Source organism: Pelodiscus sinensis, chromosome 5 (assembly GCF_052426305.1).
Source record: "Pelodiscus sinensis isolate ZL-2025 chromosome 5, ASM5242630v1, whole genome shotgun sequence".
NCBI classification, from domain to species: domain Eukaryota; kingdom Metazoa; phylum Chordata; order Testudines; family Trionychidae; genus Pelodiscus; species Pelodiscus sinensis.
In genome coordinates this window covers 34328334-34350072 of record NC_143056.1, presented here as the reverse complement: position 1 = coordinate 34350072, position 21739 = coordinate 34328334, and the positions used below count along the sequence as shown (strand labels likewise).

At 43.3% G+C, this 21739-nt stretch overlaps 1 protein-coding gene and 1 long non-coding RNA gene across 2 annotated transcripts in view; both read right to left on the bottom strand.

Annotated features, from left to right (window-relative positions):
* Positions 1 to 9307, bottom strand: part of KCNK10 (potassium two pore domain channel subfamily K member 10) — a 114521-nt gene extending 105214 nt beyond the window's left edge. Inside the window, exon 1 of the mRNA XM_075926750.2 lies at positions 8244 to 9307. Coding sequence (XP_075782865.1) covers positions 8244 to 8295 — 52 coding nt within the window. The 5' untranslated portion in view covers positions 8296 to 9307. The remainder of the gene's footprint in view (positions 1 to 8243) is intronic.
* A 927-nt stretch (positions 9308 to 10234) lies between these two features.
* The window catches only part of LOC112547210 (uncharacterized), a 30650-nt gene continuing 19145 nt past the window's right edge, over positions 10235 to 21739 (bottom strand). Inside the window, exons 3-4 of the long non-coding RNA XR_016349603.1 lie at positions 12693 to 12816; positions 10235 to 10372 (exon numbers count right to left, since the gene is read on the bottom strand). This is a non-coding gene — a long non-coding RNA (uncharacterized LOC112547210). The remainder of the gene's footprint in view (positions 10373 to 12692; positions 12817 to 21739) is intronic.

The following is a 21739-nucleotide window of genomic DNA, read 5'->3' as shown; positions in this document are numbered from 1 at the left end:
ATGAGTCTATGTAACCTAGGAGATTATGGGGAGCCTGGTGCAGGGTATCAGCAGGGGTTGGGTGTTCCCACACTCAACATGGTAGTAGGAGCTACAAGAAGTGGATTGACCCAGCAGCCTGCTCTGCTCCATCACCTGTCACCCAGGCAATTCGCTCCACTTCAACACAGCAGTGGGAAGCAGAGCTATCCAGCCCGCTCTGCTCCTCCAAGCCCTTGTCGCTAAAGAGAGTGAAGAGGGCTGGGGAGTGGGTCATTCTGCTTCCCACAACCAGAGTGAATCAGAGTGATGTGGCTGGAAGATGGCAGCAGAGTGGAGCAGGCTACTGGGCTCCTGCTGCTGCAATGAGTGTAGGGGGACCAGACCCCGCACTGCGGCACCACACCAAGCCACCCTGGTAATTCTCCAGACCACTCTGCACACATGCACACACACACACCCATGGGCTAGTATCAATATGGTGGACCATCCCATCCATTGGAGACCAAACTGTGAGACAACTATATGTTTGACCTTCTATTCAGCTGTGACACTCTAAGTACTTTTCCCAGACCTAAAGAAGAGCTTGATGTAACTCAAAAGCTTGTCTCTCTCACCAAAAGAAGTTGGTTCAATAAAAGATATTTCCTCACCCAACTTCTCTCTCTAATATCCTGGGACTAACATGGCTACAATAACAGTGCATACAGCATCTGTGACTATAAGTCCAATTAATTATTAGGGTACCTAGAGCTTTTGAATGGACTGTTTTTATTTTACTTTCTTTTCAAAATTGAACCCTGTGGATTCCAACCCGCATCCCTAATTCACATGATTAGTTCTTCAATGAGACTATTCAACAGAGTACATGTTATGAGAGTACTCATGTAAAGGTTACAGAATTGGCCACCAGATGTTTTCCCTACAAATTTTGTCTTTCACTAAGCCAACATCAAATAAAAAAAAGTCTAACACATCAGGAAATGGCAGACAGATAAATAATGACAAATGTTTAAAGTGCTTCTACACAAATGCTAGAAGTCTTAAATAATAAGATGGGTGAACTAGAGTGCCTCCTAATAAAGGAGGATATTGATATTAGGCATCACAGAAACATGGTGGAATGAGGACAATCAATGGAACACAGTCATAACAGAGTACAAAATATATAGGAAGGACAGAACAGGTCATGCTGGTGGGGGAGTGGCACTATATGTGAAAGATAATGTAGCATCAAATGAAGTAAAAATCTTAAATGAACCAAAATGTTCCATAGACTCTCTATCGGTAGTAATTCCATGCTCTAATAATAAGAATATGGGTATGTCTACACTGCAAAGTTATTTCGAAATAACAGCTGTTATTTCGAAATAACTTTACTAGTGTCTACACAGCCAAACCGCTATTTCAAAATTAATTCAAAATAGCAGAGTGCTTATTTCAAATTTGGTAAACCTAATTTCACGAGGAATAATGCCAAATGTGAAATAGCTATTTCAAAAAAAGTGCTGTGTAGTCACTTATATCGAAATAGGTGGCCTCCAGCCTTCCCAGGGTGCCCTGGTGGCCACACCATCCTCAACCAAGAACACTCCTCTCCCTCCCCCCTCCCCAGAGCCCTTACAGGGGTTGACTCTGGCCACAGTGCCTGTGCCAGCTGCAAGCCTGCCAGCCCAGAGCCAGCAGTCACTGCCCCTGACCCAGTGGCCCCAAAACATAAGCCAGCAAGCCACTGGCAGCCAGCCCTCCACCACTCCCCAGGAGCAGTCTGCCAGTTCCCAGGAGCCTGCCAGGGCCTAGAGAAGGCAGGCGCCTTCCTGGTCCAGGGTGGAGATCATGGACCTTATTCAGGTTCAGGGGGATGCCCCCAACATCCATGATCTTTGCACTAGACGGAGGAACACAGCTGTCTATGGCAGGATAGCTGCCAGCATGGCCACCAAAGGCCACATGCAAACCCAGGAGCAGGTTTGCATGACAATCAAGTTGGTCTGGCGAGACCCCCAAACCTGAGCCCTGAGCTTCCCCTCCCTCTTCTTCCCCTTGCTTCCCCCTTCCAGCTCCCTCCTCCCAGGTTTTCCCCTCCCCTCTCCCACCTCCTTTCCCCAGTCTCACCAGAGTTTCATTCCCTCCTCCCTCCCCCCCAGTTTTGTTAAATAAAGAGAGTTTGTGTTCATGAAAATACATGTATTTTATTTGACATCAGGAAGGGGGATTAGGGAGGGGTAAGTGGAAGAATGTGAGGGAGGAATGAGGCACACACCCCCAGTGGGGAAGAGCAAGGAGGCTCTTAGAGCTCCTCAGGGTGGAAGCTCTCCCACAGGGCCACCTGAATACTGACAGCCCTCCGATGGACCTCCTGGATGGCAGACTGCAGGAAGTGCAGCCACGCTCACAGCAACGCATCCAAGAAAAGCACCAGAGAGCCCAGGAGCAGCTCTGGCTCCATGTTGCAGAGTGCTATGGTGTCCCGAGTGAGGGCAACCAGATCATGCAGAGACAAAATGCTTTGCTGTTCCTCATCAAGGTAGGCAAGCAAGCAGGGAAACCTGAGAACCTCCTGTCCAGGGGGTGGTCCCTTTAAGCACAGGCCTCAGATAGCCTCAGGCAGCAGCCACACAAAGTAACTCCTAACCTGATGCCCTGTTGGACCTGGTTCCGGCCAGCCTTAAATATGATTCAGCGTCCACTCAGTGTGCATGCGCTATTTTGAAATAGCAAAACACTATTTCGAAATGCATTTTGTGTGTAGACGTGTTATTTCGAAATAACTATTTTGAAATAAAAAACAGGACTATGTAGCACTTTAAAGACTAACAAGATGGTTTATTAGGTGATGAGCTTTTGTGGGCCAGACCCACTTCCTCAGATCTAATAGTTGAAGAAAATTGTCACAACCATATATACCAAAGGTATGGTTGTGACAATTTTCTTCCACTATTTGATCTGAGGAAGTGGGTCTGGCCCATAAAAGCTCATCACCTAATAAACCATCTTGTTAGTCTTTAAAGTGCTACATAGTCCTGTTTTTTGTTTCAGCTACACCAGACTAACATGGGCTACATTTCTATTGCTATTTTGAAATAAGATATTTTGAAATAACACTGTAGTATAGACATACCCTATAGGAGTAGGGATATATTATCGACCACCTGACCAGGACAGTGATAGTGATTATGAAATACTAAGGGAAATTAGAGAGGCTATCAAAATAAAAAACTCAATAATAGTAGGGGATTTCATCTATTCCCATAATGACTGAGTACATGTCACCTCGGGACAGGATGCAAAGATAAAATTTCTTGATACCTTAAATGACTGCTTCTTGGAAAAGCTGGTTCTGGAACCCACAAGGGAAGAGGCAATTCTTGATTTAGTCCTAAGTGGAGAGCAGGATCTGGTTCAAGGGGTAAATATAACTGTACCTCTTGTAAATAGTGACCATAATGTAATAAAATGTAACATGCCTGTGGTGGGAAAAACACCTCAGCAGCCCAACACCGTGGCATTTATTTTCAGAATGGTGAACTACACAAAAATTAGGAGGTTAGTTAAACAGAAATTAAAAAGTACAGCGACAAAAGCAAAATGCCTGCAAACCGTATGGAAACTTTTCAGACACCATAATAGAGGCTTAGCTTAAATAGTATACCCCAAATTAAAAAACACAGTAAGAGAAAAAAGTGCCACCATGGCTTACCAGCCAAGTAAAAGAAGCAGTGAAAGATAAAAAGGCATAGTTTAAAAAGTGAAAGTTAAATCCTACTGAGGAAAATAGAAAGGAACATAAATTCTGTCAATTTAAGAGTAAAAATAGAAGAAGAAATGCCAAAAAGAAATTTGAAGAACAGCTAGCCAAAAACTCACAATGTTTTAAAGTACAACAAAGAAGAAAGCCTGCCAAACAATAAGTGGGGCCCCTTGACGATCGAGATGCCAAAGGAGCACTCAAAGATGATAAGGTCATTGTGGAGAAACTAAACGAATTCTTTGCTTTGGTCTTCATGGCTGAGGATGCTAGGGAGATTCCCAAACTTGGGCCATTCTTTTTAGATGACAAATCTGAGGAATTGTCCCAGATTGAGGTGTCATTAGAGGAGATTTTGGAACAAATTGATAAACTTAACAGTAACAAGTCACTGGGACCAGATGGCATTTATCCAAGAGTTCAGAAAGAACTCAATTGTGAACCTGCAGAACTATTAACTGTGGTTTGTAACCTATCTTTAAATCAGCTTCTGTACCTAATGACTAGAAGATAGATAATGTGACACCAATATTTTAAAAGGGCTCTCAAGGTGGCCCTGGCAATTACAGACCAGTAAGTCTAATGTCAGTACTGGGCAAACTAGTTGAAAATAGCAAAGAATAAAATTGTCAGACACATAGATGAACATAATTTGTTGGGGAAAAGTCAACATGGTTTCTGTAAAGGGAAATCATGCCTTACTAATCTGAGAGTTCTTTTAGGGGAATCAACAAACATGTGGAGTAGGGGTATCTAGTAGATATAGTGTATTTAGATTTCCAAAAAGCCTTTGACAAGGTCTCTCACCAAAGGCTCTTAAGTAAATTGTCATGGGATAAGAGGGAAGTTCCTCTCATGGATTCATAACTGATTAAAAGACAGGAAACAATGGGTAGGAATAAATTGTAAATTTTCAGAATGGAGAAAGGTAACTAGTGGTGTTCCCTAGGGGTCCAACTGGGACCAATCCTTACTTCAACTGGGACCAATCCTATTCAACCTATTTATAAATGATCTGGAGAAAGGGGTAAACAGTAAGGTGACAAAATTTGCAAATGATACTAAACTGCTCAAGATAGTTAAGATCAAAGCAGATTGTAAAGAGCTGCAAAATGATCTCACAAAACTAAGTGATTGGGCAACAAAATGGCAAATTAAATGTAATGTTGATAAATGTAAAGTAATTCACATTGGAAAAATAATCCCAACTATACACAAAATATGATGGAGAGTAATTTAGCTATAACTACTCAAGAGAAAGATCTTGGAGTCATTGTGGATAGTTCTCTGAAAATATTCACTCAATGTTCAGCGGCAGTCAAAAAAGCAAACAGAATGTTAGGAATTGTTTAAAAAGGGATAGAGAATAAGACAGAGAACATCTTATTGCCTCTATATAAAGCCATAGCATGCCCACATCTGTACGCAGTATTCAAGATGTGGTTACCTCATCTCAAAAAAGATATATTGGCACTGTAAAGGTTCAGAAAAGGTCAACAAAATGATTAGGGGTTTGGTATGTGTCCCATATGAAGAGAGATTAAGATGACTGGGACTTTTCATCTTAGAAAAGAGGAGACTAAAAGGGGATATGATAGGGGTTTGTAAAATCATGACTGGTTTGAAAAAGTGAATAAGGAAAAGTTATTTACTTGTTCCCATAACATAAGTACTAGGGGTCACCCAATGGAATTAATAGGTAGCAGGTTTCAAACAAATAAAAGGTAGTTTTTCTTCACACAGCACACGATCAGCTTGTGGAACTCCTTGACTGAGGAGGTTATGAAGACGAGGACATTAAGGCTATATGTACACAGCAGCATTATTTCATAATAATGTTAGTTATTTTGAAACAATGTAGTGCATGTGTACATAGCAAGCCTGTTATTTCAAAATAAATTCAAAATAACAGGCTTCTTACTCTGACTTCTGTCAACCTCATTGTATGAGGAGTAAGAGAAGTTCAGGGGACAGTGCTCTATAACTACTGTGTAGACAGCACCAAAAGTTGAAATAAGCTATTTCAACATAAACTACACAATAAGCGTAGCTAAAGTTGTGTAGCTTATTTCAAGTTTAGCCCTTGGCTGTGTCTAGACTGGCCAGTTTTTCTGGAAAATCAGCCACTTTTCCGGATAAACTTGCCAGCTGTCTACACTGGCCCCTTGAATTTCTGCAAAAGCACTGACTTCCTACTGTAAGAAATCAGTGCTTTTTGCGGAAATACTATGCTGCTCCCGTTCGGGCAAAAGTCCCTTTTGTGCAAAACTTTTGCACAAAAGGGCCAGTGTAGACAGCTGAGATTTGTTTTGCGCAAAAAAGCCATAATCGCGAAAATGGCGATCGGGGCTTTTTTGCGCAAAAGCGCATCTAGATTGGCCACGGACGCTTTTCCACAAAAAGTGCTTTTGCGGAAAAGCGTCCGTGCCAATCTAGACGCTCTTTTCTGAAAATGCTTTTAAGGGAAAACTTTTCCGTTAAAAGCATTTCCGGAAAATCATGCCAGTCTAGATGTAGCCCTTCTGTGTAGACATGCCTTAACAGGGTTCAAGAAGGAACTAGATAAATTCATGGAGGTTAAATACATCAATGGCTATTTACCAGGATGGGTAGGAATGGTGTCCCTAGCCTCTTTCAGAGGCTGGGAATGGGTGACAGGAGAGGGATTACTTGAAGATTCCCTGTTCTGTTCACTCCTTCTGGGGCATCTGGCATTGACCACTATCAGAAGACAGGACACTGGGCTAGATGTACCTTTGGTCTGACCCAGTATGGCCATTCTTATGTAACATTTATTTCCTTTGTTTGTTATAAAACTATAAATTAACATGCCTATTTCCTTGTTATCCATTAGCATCTTTGATGTCTGACTGATGTCAGTACAGTTGGGGAAAAAATAGGTGCAATCCTGCAGTCCTTACTAGGGATTCAACTCAGGAGAGAAGAAACCCACTATCTGTTCTGGCTGGTTTTCACCCAATGTGGCAAATTGAGAGTTTGAAAGTGCTTGGTGACCAACCACTTGGTGTGGTCCCACACTCTTATTGCTGACTGACAGATAATTGGAGCTGTATATAGGGAACCATCATGATATCACCATTCCACAATTCCATGTGTGATTTGCCATGGAAATTTCTTTTCTTCAAATTTTGGTGCAATTTCCAGTAAGATCAAATTCTAAAAAAGAGACTGCAGAAAATAAACAACAACCAAAGATGCTCTCACACTAGTTCTACAAGTTCTTCCACTGCCAAATTCTGAAAGAATATGCCTTTCTGAACACCTGCTGCCTTATACTCACTGACTGCTATTGAAGTTAAGAGATACTGATGCTCACATTCCCATTGTGAACCACAGGACGGGTTTTTAGGCATCTATTTCAGCGTTCACCATATTAAGCAGGTAGTAGCACCTAAACTGAAGCTTATTGTTCTGTATTATTCAAACACTACATCGCACATCTCTTCCGCCTGAGGATATGGCTCTTATTTTGGTTGGTCTGAACTAGGATAAATGTTTTAAATGTCCCATTTTGTCTCTAGACAGGGCGGGATAACAGAGAATCAAAACCAGCCCCGAAGAAGAAAGACCAATACTCCAAACCTATGACATCCTTTCACGGTTCCTCTGAGCGCTATTCAATAGCCACTGACCGCAAATCTAGACCCCGGGCTTCAACTTGTTCAGATCCTCTACTGATCGTTTAAAGAGAGATCACACATCCAGATGCTAATGATCAGGATCTTCTCAGGCACTTATCCAATAAATTGCACACTAACCCCATCGGGCGCTGAAAGTATTTAAAAAGAAACGCACACGCACACACACACACACACACACAACTTGGATCGTTTTACAGCTAACCACCTTACTGGCATAGACGTATTCCCTTCCCCCACCCCACCAACAAGCTGAAGCCTAAGTATCGAGTTAATCAATCTGCCAGCTTCTGCTGATCGATTGTTAATAGGATGGAGTAAAGCGTAGAAAGGTCCCTTTGGGCTCCATTATTGAACCTGTCCTCCCTACTGCCCACTCGATAGGACACATTGCCGCAGCCTTTTACCCCCAGGTGCCTGCAAGAGACAGTCACCACCGAGGGGCACCAGAGCCAGACAGTCACCTCTGTGACCACCACTACACCACCCATGGACTGAAGACAATGATCGCCAGAAGCAACAAAGGAGCCAGGGAGAAAACAAAACAAACAATGCACCAGTGCAGTGAACCCAGCCATCCCAGGCAAGTTTTCAATGGAAATACCGAAATACTGAGGGGAGGGAGAGGAGAAGATCAGATAGGAAAAAAAGCCTTGTCTGTCCTCCCCCAGATCCTAGTAACATTTCCGAGCTTCTAGAAGACACACTGGTAAGAATGAGACATTCTGAGCAGTCCGTGCACATGGGGAGCGGGCTATAAAGCAGCATCTACTCCAATTCCGAGTCACTTTCCTCCCTGTCACCACGCCGGAGGAATCATAAATAACTGCAAGAATAATAAAGTCAGGAACACCAACCTTGAGGATCCCAGTTCACCTGTTTCCTTGGAGTCTCGATTGGAAATTTCATCGCTTCCTTTTGCACAGGGAGGGAAAGGGATCAAATAAATTTCGCAACCTTCCAGTCTCGGTGCTGCAGTCAAATTAATTTCAAATTATGGGCAGTCAGAGCCGTTTGACTGAGGGAAGCCGGTGGTTGCCAAGCAAAGAAACGTACAGAGGGAAGGTGGAAGGATGGAATGGAGATTTAGGGTTGGTGAATAAAGTGGGGGAGGGGAGCACCTAGATGGGGGGTAAAGTAAGAGAAGGTCTGATTGAAAAAGGAAATACGGGGACTGCACTGAGCTAGGGTGTCAGATCCGAGGTGTTGCTCGCTCCGGTGCAGAGTCCTTCAGCAGTTGGCTCGCCCAGTCCATTTGCAGCTGTTCCGGTAGTGGCGGTGGACTGCCCACTGCAGCATTACACATTTGACTGGTGCGCACGTGAATGGATCACAGGCTAGCGAGATGCAGACCTGAGGGTGCCACGGAAAAACAGCCAGCCTGCCCGCTTCCCTCCCAGCAACTGCGTCTAGTGAGAAGGAAGCGCACAGCGCGCACACACACACACACACACACCTCCCCCCCACCCCAATCTCGGCACCGCCAAGACCCAGCCCCGCTCAGCTCTGCACCAGGCACCAGTAGCAAACAGAGAACTCATCCGTCTGATGCTGGAAGCTGCAGCAGCCTGGCGCGTGGGTGGGTGGGGGCGACCATCCCATCTGAATGCAGCAGCGGCTCGCACGGCCAAGACGAGGCAGCCCGGGGGAGGCGAGTCGCGCTCACTGGCTGTGGCTGGGATTCCGGGGCAGCTGCTGGGTGAGTTGAACGGGCGCCCGGCGAGGCAAAGAGAAATCGACTCCCTTTGTGAGGCGAGCCGAGGCGCTCTGGGGTGGAGCGGGGAGGGCGCTCGGCGAATACTTACTGGCTCCTTTCCCTGTGGGAGGAGGAGGCTGCAGTGTTGTTTGGTGGAGTTTGCAGCTGGAGACACGCTTGACTAGCTACTAGCAGCAGCAGCACATGGCAGGAGCAAGCAGCGTGGAGAACCCTTGCAGCAAACGGGTGTGGGCTTTCTTGTGCAGCCTCCAGCCCTGGGTGCTAGGCGGAAGCCACACAGCGGGGGCACCAAGACAACGCACTCCATCCAGGGGCCTGGCCCCCTCCTCCTTTAACATACCCACAAAGCGCTGGCACAGGACAGACCCAAGTCTGAAGCCGGCGAAGAGGTCCAGCTGGCTCTTGGGTAGACCTGTGCGGGAGGAGGGGAACAGAGCGCGATGGAGCTATGTTTTCCTCTGCCCTTCAGCGCCCCGAGGGGACCCCGGGGTGGGGAGAAAGGGGGCCCTTGGGCTCTATTTTTGTGTCGCAGTTACTAGACACCTGCTGTCCCCGCTAATTCTGCGACCTTCCTCCTCTGTCCCCGTTTCAGGTGACAAGCTTTGACGCCCAGCCAAAGATAGGTGGGCCCCACTCAACTCCATCTTGAACTAGAGTCACATCATTTGTGTTAGACGCTCCCATAGAGACGATGAAAGGGATGGAAGTCCCTCCATGCTCAGGGTGATGCTTGACCTGTCCCCTTTTTTAGACAGTGGAGACCAACCTGTGTTGGCATGGAACAGTGACAAGAAATGAGAGTGAATAGGGAACAGGCCAGCTGGCTTCCTGCGGCCTTCAAACTTTCAGGGGATAGGTGTCTCAGCAATCTACATCCGCCTGGTAGATCTCAATTGTTAAATTGACTGGTTCTGTCAGGGGCTGGGTCAGAACCCCTGCTCTCAACACTCCTCCAGCAGGAATGCTAAAACAACTTGTACAGTGGGGATGTAGAGAGCCATTGAACCAACCAATTAACTCTCTGTGTGATGGAAACCACTTCAAGACAGAAGGTGTGGCAGCCCCCTTAGTCCCTGCACTCCGAGTTCCTTCATCTGTGCTCTCCATTGCCAAGAGAGGGGGGTTCATAATGCAAATGTGCTGAGCCAAGCTGGAAATTGTCCATTTTGCCCCATCTCTGCTGTTGAATGATCATCTCCACTGTCCTTCAGAAGCTGTCATGGTTACTGCTCTCAGGATTAGACCTGGATAAGTGGTAACATGAAATCCCTGTTGTAGAAAAACAAAGCTTCATAAAGAGTGTGCCTGCCAAACTTTCTCCTACTCCAAACTGCAGTTCTGGCTAGTAACAGAGCCTCAATTTTGCTTTTTAAAAATCAATATCAGAAGCACGCATAAGTGCCCTAATCTTTGTCCAACACAGAACAAGAAAGGAAAATCAAAATAGCATGGGCACCTCTTTAATTGCAATTTAGAGGGAAGACCCTAAAATGAAACTTAGTTTTAAGAAACTAGTTTAAAGAAATGTCGCAAGTTTTCAAGGAGTTAAGCTATTCACTTCCTTCCTTTCCCCTAATCTCAACTCCCCTGCAGCTAGTGGTGTTTGTTGAAAAGGAGAGGAGGTTGCTGTGAGGGAAGACATGGAAGGAATGATAATGAGCCTGTTCAGTCAGACTTGAATTTAACATGATTGCAGTGATGACATCAGAAACAAGGAGTATTTCCTGGGAAAGTAAATCCCGCTGCATTCTAAAGAGGCTTTGGGATTCCTGTTGACATTACTGCAGCAAAACTAAATGGAAACAAATCTCAAATTAGGGTTTACATCTGTGCTATACCGTCGTGTTTCACTGACTTTGATCATGAACAGGAAACCTTTGATGATTTAGCGTAAGCAAGTTGTTGGAGAATTCCAAACCCAGAGTCCGCACATCACTGAAGGACTGCTGATGCCATGCAAGAGCTTTTAAATGAACTTTTGTGTTGTTCTCTTTTTCTCCCTAGCACTCAGGAAAGATGCCATCTTGCCACCCCTGTAGACTAAGGGCTCTATTTCCCTCACTGAACAATTGCAATGTGCACACCTGTGAACTAGAAACACCATCTTTAGCTACCTTAGTCTCCATAGCCCCTTCTCTGTTTCACCTTCCTTCTATGAACACCAGCACTTGCTGTGGGAAATTCTTTGCTACGGACATCTGCCTAAGAACTGGCCTGAGATCACCAAACTCATTTTACAGAGGCTACTGGAAATCCAACAGCCTTCAATTCCTGCCAGCCTGGGCTGGATTTAAATCTGTACCCTAGGAGGGAGTTACCAAACTCCTGAGGCAGCAGGATGCTGCTTGTCAGTGTTAGCTTATGAAGAGGGATTTTCATATGTTCATATTAATGTTTTAGTAAAACTCCCCTGAGCGAAGTACCTATATATTTGACTTACAATAAATCTTAAAAATTCTACTGTTGTGGTAATATCACATTCCTGTCTCCTGCCTCTGACTGTTGTAAATGCAGTTCCCAAATGCATCTGAAAACTATATAAATATTTGTCTTGCTACCAGCCATATGGTTTAAGAGGCTTGTGGCAAATCAATAAGGATCATTTAAAAATACAATCAGATACTGAACCACATGATGTCATATAACTTCTTTGCAATTAGTTACCATGTTATGAACAGACAAATTTTGTTCAGTTATTTCAGTGCCGCAGGACTGTGGTTTCTACTTAGTGGATCAAATTGATCGCTGGGATATAACTTCACTAATATTAATGGGGGGTTACACCATGGATGAATTTAGCACAATGAAATCTCCTCTCACAAACTATGAAGCTGTTGCATAGGAACTTAACGCACATCATATGCAAATGAGGCCTTTCACCCTTCAGTGATGTGGCTTTCTCAGGAAAGAGCAAGCTAGTGCCTCAACCTGTTGCACCTCTTATAAATGCAGCAGTCATGGTACTGCTCACTGCCTACATTGTCTTTATAAAAAATTCCACGTAGTTCAGGATCAGTCTTACTACTTGAATAAGAGCATGCAGGATTGGGTTTATAGCAGTAGCTCAGCAGGGTGGCTGGGCTTTAAACTGTATTTTCCTTTAAGGCCCAATAGGAAGAGGTGCTGAGTGCCCTTAATTCCCATTGATTCTATTGGAAGTTAACACTCAAGTGTCTTGCAGGATTGGCATTACCATAATAAGAAAAAGGACAACACGGTTTGCTTTCAGAATATTATTTACAGGAGGAAAGATGCTAAGCACCCCTATACTATTAATTAATGATTTAGACACCTGCAATGTATCATACAAAAACTTGCAGTGGTGCAGCTGAGTACTGAATATTGCTTATTCATACTTAGATGCTTCAAGGGTGAATTTGGGAAGAATAATAATTAAAGGTTTATTGATGCAAGAAATAGATGATTTCTATATAAAATGCTGCCATTTCTTTGATGCATTGATAAACTAGACATTATTAGATTTAAAATACATAACAGTTTTTGAGACATCATACTACTGCTATGAGATGATCTATCCATTTTTCAGATATGATCACTAAATATAAAATTGTTTTCTGAAATCTGGCACCTCTGATTGAGATGATTGTTCCATGAGTCATGTGCTCCTCTCCATGGTGCTGCTCTCTTGTGTCATGGAAAATCTGAAATCCAGCTAGAGCTCCTGCTGATGTCCCACTAAGATGTTTCATATTCTGTGAAAATTGAAATGGAAGTGATTAACCCTTACATCACAAGTATGGCCTCAAATTGCCCATTCTTCAAATTCCTCCTCAAATGCTATGTCTTTAGACCGGCTCTTCAAAGATCACACACACAATTTAACCAAAATAAAATGAATAAAGGAGCTAACACAAGAGGCCAGATTCTCAGTTACTCAGTACAGAATGGGGGGAAGGACAACTTTTAGGAACCTCTGCTTTTCTGGAGCCATGCAGGGCATTAGTGTGAATTAAGGCAGCTACAGGACTTTACACTCTGGCCATGGGAAACAGAATAAGCACAGTGAAGTGCATTCTGGTCACACTTGAGATATGCTATTGGTCCACCCCATTATGCTGAGGATTTGGAGAAGGTCTGGAGTAGAGCCCTTATACCAGTTCTAAACTAGTCAAGTAGCCCTCTCTGTGCAGAGTATTCTAAGAGGTCCATTTATACTCCATGAAGAACTTTTGGTGGTGCCACAACAGTGTAACAGGATCTCACAGTAACAGGATCTCAAACCTACTATGTACAGTGCTAGCAGAAGTAACCTCACATCTTTATTCTTCATCTCTCTGCAGCATCCATCTTCTTAGCAGCTAGGTGTTAAATGAATTATCCAACATATTTAAGGATTAATCCAGCAAGCATTAACTTCTGAATGCAATGCTTATTTCTGTGAGTAGGCTCACTGAAATTAATGATACTACTCAGGGCAAAAAAATACTATCCCCCTGTAGCGTGTGTTTGCAGGCTAGAGCCCCTAGATGTAACCTACTAAGGTAAAAGACCCCGACTGACTTTGTGTAACAGGATTTGAATGGAATTATATCTCATTCCCAGTCCTGTGGGATCAGAATCTGGCTTTTAGTTTTACATGTTATCCCTGCAGAGTTTTCCCTGGATAAAAGACAAATATCTGAAACAAAATCACTAACAAGATTAATAAAGACAAGGTGGCTTTATGGCACTGTTCTGTTCTCTTCTGACACTTTCCTCCAAAAGATTTCTTACCTGCTTAATATGTAATGCTATAGTTTAGCAGATGACATTTATTAAACAGGAAGTTTTGGGTTCAAATTCCAGTGATGCCTAAGGAATGTTTTGGTGATGTGAAAGGAAAAGTCAAATAGAATCATGGAAGAATATGTGTAAAATAAAGAAAATCTGTTTGATGCTTTTCAGGACCCTGGACAGTTAAAAAAACACATTCACATTTCCTATATTAGTCATGTGAACATCTATAGAGCCCTGCAAATCCATGGATAGCTGCATCCCACAGCTTTTTTTGTGGATACAGATGCATACAGTATACAAAATTTTGTATCCACACAAGGCTTTATACATCTAGAATGACTGACCAATCTAAACAGAACCCTACACTCAACTTGGGAGACTTTCTCTTTTTGTCTGTCTGGATGTAATGTCAATCTGTAATGCTATATCAGATCAATTCTAAAATTTGAGGGACTGTTCTATGAATAAATGGACAGAACATTACTGATTTATGTAAATCACAGGAAAAAAACAGAATAATCAGGTACACAGAGCTCCTTGCATCTAGTTAGCAGACTCAGCTTTTAATGAGAACTGTGTATGTCTATAGATCAAAAACCAATTGGTGACAGCTATTAACCCTTCTGGTATAACACCCCCATCACAATTCTGCACAATGGAATTTAAAATGTTGACACCTTGAATAATTTATCTCCCAGAAAGATACTTGAAATAAAGGGGAATGGGAAGGAATAGGAGGGGTGGGGAGGATGCAAGTAACCACTATGTGTGCAGTGAACTCAGGCTACAGACACAGTGAACCATGTGACCATGTGATCCTCCAGATATGGGGAAACTCAAAGTCCCTGGCATAGGAGGAAAGGGAAAATGGCCACAAGAATGGAAGATCATGAAAATGGGAAAGGAGGAATGGGTGACACAGAGAATCCTTGACATGAGTAAGAGGGATAATGGATGATCATGATATATGAGGAAAGGGGCATAGCAAATAAAGAACCTCTGGCATATGGCAGAAGAGATAATGGGTAGGCACATAGTGCCTCTGGCTTAGAGAAGGGGGAATATTGTAATAATTGGGGCTTAAAAGGCCTAACGCAGGTGTTAGGTGAGCCCAACCATGGAAAAGTGATGAAAGTTTATAAAATTATTTAGTCACCTCTACCAAATGTTGATGGAAAAAAAGGTAACTGAAGTTCAACTTAGACTATCACAGGGGTGCATTCTTCCAAACAAAAGGGCTTTGCTGATAAAACTCAAGGACTGTATTAAGAACATATCTATTCTAGTACCATGTGGTAATATAGTTGATGCTAGGAGCAGATCAGATGGAAAACAGAAACAAAACAGGATCCACGTATCCACAGCTATAGTCTCCATCGATAAGGTGGTACCAACCAGGAGTCTCCATTCATATATCTGAAGATTTTCTACCCAAGAGGAAGGCCGGCAGGCCTTGTTCTTGGTCACTTTGCTTTCATTTGTGAGTTCAAAAGTTATTTTATTATGACAGCCAGTACACAGCCCATCAGTGGGGTACCTAACTGGCAGCACTGCAAGAGTCACATAAGATCTAGATCTGTGTCCCTTCCTTTATGCATAACTTTCTGCCCCCATTTTTCCCTCCTATCCTATCTCTCACTCCCTCAATCTTTCAATGGATCCAAAAAAAAAATCAACTGCACTGCATGCACTATCACAGAAAAATGAAACAGACTATTCAGCCCTACCCTATATAAGCATAAAGGACTCAACCAAACAATATCCCTAATTGAAATGTGAGCTTGGTTCCAAGCAACAGTCTCTCATTGACTTGCCAACCTCAAGCATCTGTTTGTAACTGATCAATTAGCTGGCATTCCAAAATCACCACCAAAACCATAATTCCCCAACTTCATCTGTTCTGTCTCTCCTCCACTTTGCGCCTGTTAAAGACAGAAGAAGTGAATACTCCTCACATATCTAAACTGAGAGTAAAATTAACCCTTTTCTTTTCATCAAAGGAAGATGGTTCATGAAAATAAAAGACTGATGTTTTGTCTCCCAAAGACAAGAGACTTTAGCAGGTTTAATTAAATTAGCTTTGCATAATTACTCAGTTTCAGTGTAAGTGCTTGTTTTGATTTCTTGTGTTTGATCAATAAACTTTCAACTTAAGAATGAATGCTTCTGGCTGTTTGCCAAGGAACCTAGTAAACCAGGGTCTCTCTAAAAGACACTAAAGCTTCAAATCACTGATTTAATATTGGACTGTGAAAGTTTAAACACCTTAAACTCTTTTGGCCATTGAGATCAATACAACAGCACACAAGTGAGGTAGGCCTTCTAGGCCCCAATTATTACCACAGGGCACCTGAGCCCCTGGCATGAGAGAAAGGAAGGACATTGCAGGGAATCCCTGAAAGAGGTGGGAATGGCAAGGTGGCACCCAGGGAGCCTGTGGAGGAATGGAGAGCACAAGGAGGCCCTGGTGTGTGTTGGTGAGCCCAGTCCACAAAAATGTGTAAGCCTTTAGTGTATGCAGATCTTGGAGGGAAAAAAATCCTCAATTCTTCTGCTTTTCAATGAGAGAAGCAAATGGGGGGGGGGGGGGGAGTGGAATGACAGATCATGTTTAAAAGGTCACAGAATGTCTTTGTTTTGTTTTTTTCCTATTTTGGGGGAAAGTGAAAAAGTCTGTTTAATAAATACAGTGAGTTTATAGTGAAAAAAAGTTAAGACTTTAAAAATCATTTTTATAACTTAATGTCATCATTTTATTGTATAGCTACATCTTCGGTTGCAACAAGCAGGTGAGTAATCCATCAGGGTACGTCTACACAGCATGCTTATTTAGAAATAAGCTATTTTGGAAAACAATTTTTGAAATAGTATGTCTACACTACAGGGAAGGCTCAAAATTAGTCCAGGGCAGGCTTCCCTAATGTGAACATGCTACCTCAATTTAGAGCTCCAGGAGGCATTGGGGAGTAATGACTTTGAATGGCCATGGGGAGGAGCTATTTCAAAAGAGTAGCAGTGGAGCATCCACACTATTGCTATTCTGAAATAGCTATATCAGAATAAGCGTTATTCCTTGTGGAATGAGGTTTACAGATTTTGAAATAAGCCATACTTTATTTCAAAATTATTTCAAAATAACAGAATTTCTGTGTAGATGCTCACATTGTTATTTTGAAATAACTGTGCTATGTAGATGCACCCTCAGGGTATGTCTACACTACAAAGTTAGTTCGAACTAACGGACGTTAGTTCGAACTAACTTTCATAGGCGCTACACTAGCGCTCCGTTAGTTCGAATTTAATTCGAACTAACTTTCATAGGCGCTACACTAGCGCTCCGTTAGTTCGAATTTAATTCGAACTAACGGAGCGCTTAGTTCGAACTAGGTAATCCTCATTCCACGAGGATTAAGCCTAGTTCGAATTTACTAGTTCGAATTAAGGGCTGTGTACACAGCCCTTAATTCGAACTAGTGGGAGGCTAGCCCTCCCCAGCTTTCCCTGGTGGCCACTCTGGCCAACACCAGGGAAACTCGTCTGCCCCCCTCCTGGCCCCGGAGCCCTTAAAGGGGCACGGGCTGGCTATGGTGCCCGTGCCAGGTGCAAGCCTGCCAGCACCCAGCCAGCAGACCCTGCACCTGGCACGGATCGAGCCACCCACCCGATGCCCCCCAGCCCTCCCCCTCTTCCCGGGACCAGCCTGGCGGCTCCCGGGAGCTTGCGCGGGACCGCAAGAGGCAGGCACCCGCCTGGGCTAGTGCAGACATCGTGGACCTCGTCCATGATCTCCGCACTAGGCACAGGAAAGTGGCCGGCTAGGGCAGGAGAGCTGCCAGCCTGGCCACCCAGGAGCAGGAGTGCATGAAAATCAAGGTGGTCCACTAAGACCCCCGACCCTGAGCCCTGAGCTTACAATGGCCGTCCTGGGTCAGACCAAAGGTCCATCTAGCCCAGTAGCCTGTCTGCCGACAGCGGCCAACACTAGGGACCCTGGAGAGGATGGACCGAAGACAGTGACCAAGCCATTTGTCTCGTGCCATCCCTCTCCAGCCTTCCAGTAACCTTGGGCAGGGACACCACTCCTACCCCCTGGCTAATTGCACTCCATGGACCCAACCTCCATGACTTGATCTCACTTCCCTTTAAACTCTGTTCTAGTTCTAGCCTTCACAGCCTCCTGCAGCAAGGAGTTCCACAGGTTGACTCTGTGCTTTGTGAAGAACAACTTTCTGTTACTAGTTTGAAGCCTACTACCCATTCCTTTCCTTTGGTGTCCTCTAGTCCTTCTTTATGGGAACTAATGAAGAACTTTTCTGTATGCACCCTCTTCACCCAACTCATGCTTTTAGAGACCTCTATCCTGTCCCCCCTCCGTCTCCTCTTTTCTAAGCTGAAAAGTCCCAGTCTCTTTAGCCTCTCTTCATATGGGACCTGTTCCCAACCCCTGATCATTTTAGTTGCCCTCCCCTCTCCCAGCCTCTCTCTTCCCCTCTCCCACCTCCTTTTCCCAGTCTCCCCCAGTTTTGTTCAATAAAGACAGATTCCATTTTTGAACACAATTGTCCTTTATTTTGTACATCAAGAAAAGGGGCTAGGGAAGGGTAAGTGGAAGCAGGTGAGGGAGGAATGGGGTATGCGCCCCCCATGGGGAGGACTGGGCTGGCTCTGCGGGTTTCTGGGGGTGGAAGCTCTCCTGCAGCCCCCCAATTGTCCCCTCTCCCTGGATGGTGGCCTGCGGCAAGTGCAGCCGGTCTGATGGCCGAGTGCTGTGATTTGCCCAGTGTAGGTACTCCGGGCACTCCAAGCCAGGACTGCTTTGCAAGCGGGACACCCCTGAGAACTGTCTGTCCGGGGTGGAGGTCGGGACCCTTTAAGCACAGCCCTTGGCTAGCCTGAGACAGCACCTCCACGCTCTAAGTCCTCCTCTGATGCCCTGCCAGCACTGCTTCTGGCCATCCTTAAGCCCGGTTCAGGGTCCACTTAATGTGGACATGCTAGTTCGAATTAGCAAAACGCTAATTCGAACTAGTTTTTTAGTCTAGATCCGTTAGTTTGAATTAGCTTAGTTCGAATTAACTAATTAACTAATTCGAACTAAGTTAGTTCGAATTAACGTTGTAGTGTAGACGTACCCTCAGTGAATAAGGAAGTTCTCTGTGGGTGATGTTCCCTAGTTTAGCTAATCAGCTCCATCACAAGACACTCAGGTATAGGGAACTAAAGCAGCATTCTGATGCACACCAAAGTAACCATATCACTCATCCAGGCCATTCTAACACGTGATAAGGATCCCAGCATGTGCAGATAATCAGTTATTTTAGACAATTCCAATTTCCAGAAATACATTTATGAAATTCCACATGTTGATCATCAGTTAAAGAAATTTTTTGGATGTCAGAGATGTTTTTGGTATATTTCTGAAGACTAATCCTGACATCTCTCTATGCACAGAACTATTGATCTCAGTGGAGGTTCATAGTTTTCAGCAAGTATTTTTCACTTTTGAAAGGAAGCTGTTGATGGGAAGAACTTGAATCTTCATTAAAAAGTAAGACTTACTTCCATTATTGTTTCCCATGAAACAAGTGTTCAGCGACAAGCCATGTAAACTTTCTTCCTCTTTATTTTTTCATTATTTTTTAATTATTGTTTAAAGAAACAAGTCTTCATTTCCCAGTGTAATGCTCAGAGATTTGCACATAGTTTCATTATGCAAGCAGCCATAAGATTAAAAATTAATCTTTAGCCTATTTCATTCTTCACTGAATCTATCACAAAATAACCATACACTTTTTGAATGATCATCAATCTATTTAGCAGAAGGAAACTGATTTTTCTAGCCAGGTTTAGGAACAATCACACCACATTCTCTTACAGTACTGCTTTCTTTGTCTTTATTTATATAATTATGAATACGCCCTGATACCATATGGATCATAGAAGAAAAAATATCTGCCAGATCTATCACCATGTCTGCAAAATAAGTGCTAGACATATGTTAAACATATTCAAAATCAACAAAGTGAAAATGTTCTTCCAAGGTTAAACTCTGTAAAGTTTGTGCTCTAGAGAACTACACAGGGTTAGATTGTACCTTTAGGCATAGCTCCATGTAAGAAGTAGCTTATTGCTTAACCTTTCCCAGATGACCAGGGCAAAGGGAGCATAAGAGACTAGAGAATGTGGGCCCCAAGTATATTTATGTTCTCCTGAACAGTATGCAATCTTTTGTAATCGGGGTATTTGGAACTACGCACTGATCCTGAGCTAGACTTCAGATCATGTTCATCAACATGGTTCAGAAGGACAATTCCAATGCACGTTAATAACATTTAACCTCTGTCACGATAGCTCTGTCATGCTATCTGCAGAGGTTAACAGCTGAGTGTCCATCTCAGACAAGTGATAGAAATGTAGCCGTGTTAGTCTGGTGTATCTGAAACAAAATACAGGACTATGTAGCACTTTAAAGACTAACAAGATGGTTTATTAGATGATGAGCTTTCGTGGGCCAGACCCACTTCCTCAGATCAAATAGTGGAAGAAAATAGTCACAACCATATATACCAAAGGATACAATTAAAAAAAAAATGAACACATATGAAAAGGACAAATCACATTTCAGAACAGAAGGGAGATGCGGGGGGGGGGGGGAGGAGGAAGGTGAATGCCTGTGAGTTAATGATATTAGAGGTGGGGAAGGGTAGATGTCTGTGAGTTAATGGTATTAGAGGTGATAATTGGGGAAGCTATCTTTGTAATGGGTAAGGTAGTTGGGGTCTTTGTTCAGCCCCCTGTGGAGAGTGTCAAATTTTAGCATGAATGCCAGTTCAGAGGATTCCCTTTCAAGTACAAGAATGTCAGAAAATGGAAGACACTCCAAACTGGTGGTATATTCTGTAGTTAGATTTCACCAAGCCAGTAAATGAAATATTCACTCCTGGAGTCACAGGCTATGTCTACATTACAAAGAAAAGTCAGAAAAAGATTCACAAATTGCAAACAGCAATTTGCGTATTTTTTTCTGCTTTTCTTCCAAAAGAGGCTTGTCTGACATTTGGGCCATCTACATGAGGCCAAATGTTGGAAAAAAACACCTTCTTTTGGAACATCCCTTCTTCTTTGTAGAACGAGGTTTACAGGGATGTTGAAAAAGTCTGCTTTTCTGATTTTTTTTTTTTTGAAAAGCAGATGCGTTCATTGGACGTGGCAGAACGTTTCCGGGATACTGGAGGTATCCTGGAAAAGCTCTGCAGTGTAGACATAGCCACAGTCTCCTTAAGCTCTCCACCCAGACAAAGGGGACTTTGTCATACCAGTCTGTATGCCAAATATCACATGATAATAGGTTACTTCCAACCCCAAAAAGATCAGTCATTTACCCCAGGTCAATGGATAAGCTCAATCTCACAACAAAAATAATGCTACAAATGATCTGGTAGCACTTTATAGACTAACAAAACATATAGATGGTATCATGAGCTTTCATAGAAGTGGGCTGTGCCCACGAAAGCTCATGATACCATCTACATGTTTTGTTAGTCTATAAAGTGCTACCAGACCATTTTTAAAAATAATGCTTGCATTCAGTTTGTCTAGTATACAAAATAAATATTTGTTAGTTAAGAAAGAGAGGTTAAACCACATAAAACACAAACTTAGTCTCACCTATTAATGTAATCTACTAGCAATCTGCTTGTTTTCCATAAATCTCTCAGGGTTACCCAAAATAACTCTGGGCAAGAGATAACCATGTTCCTGTGAGCATCCAAATAATTCAGAAATGCTGGATCTATTTTTGAATCCATATTGATAGCCACTTACAGAGAGCAAACCAACTGTTTCTGTACGTATGTGGGCCTTCCTTTGTTGGCTGTAAGGCATGCATGCTGAATCTTC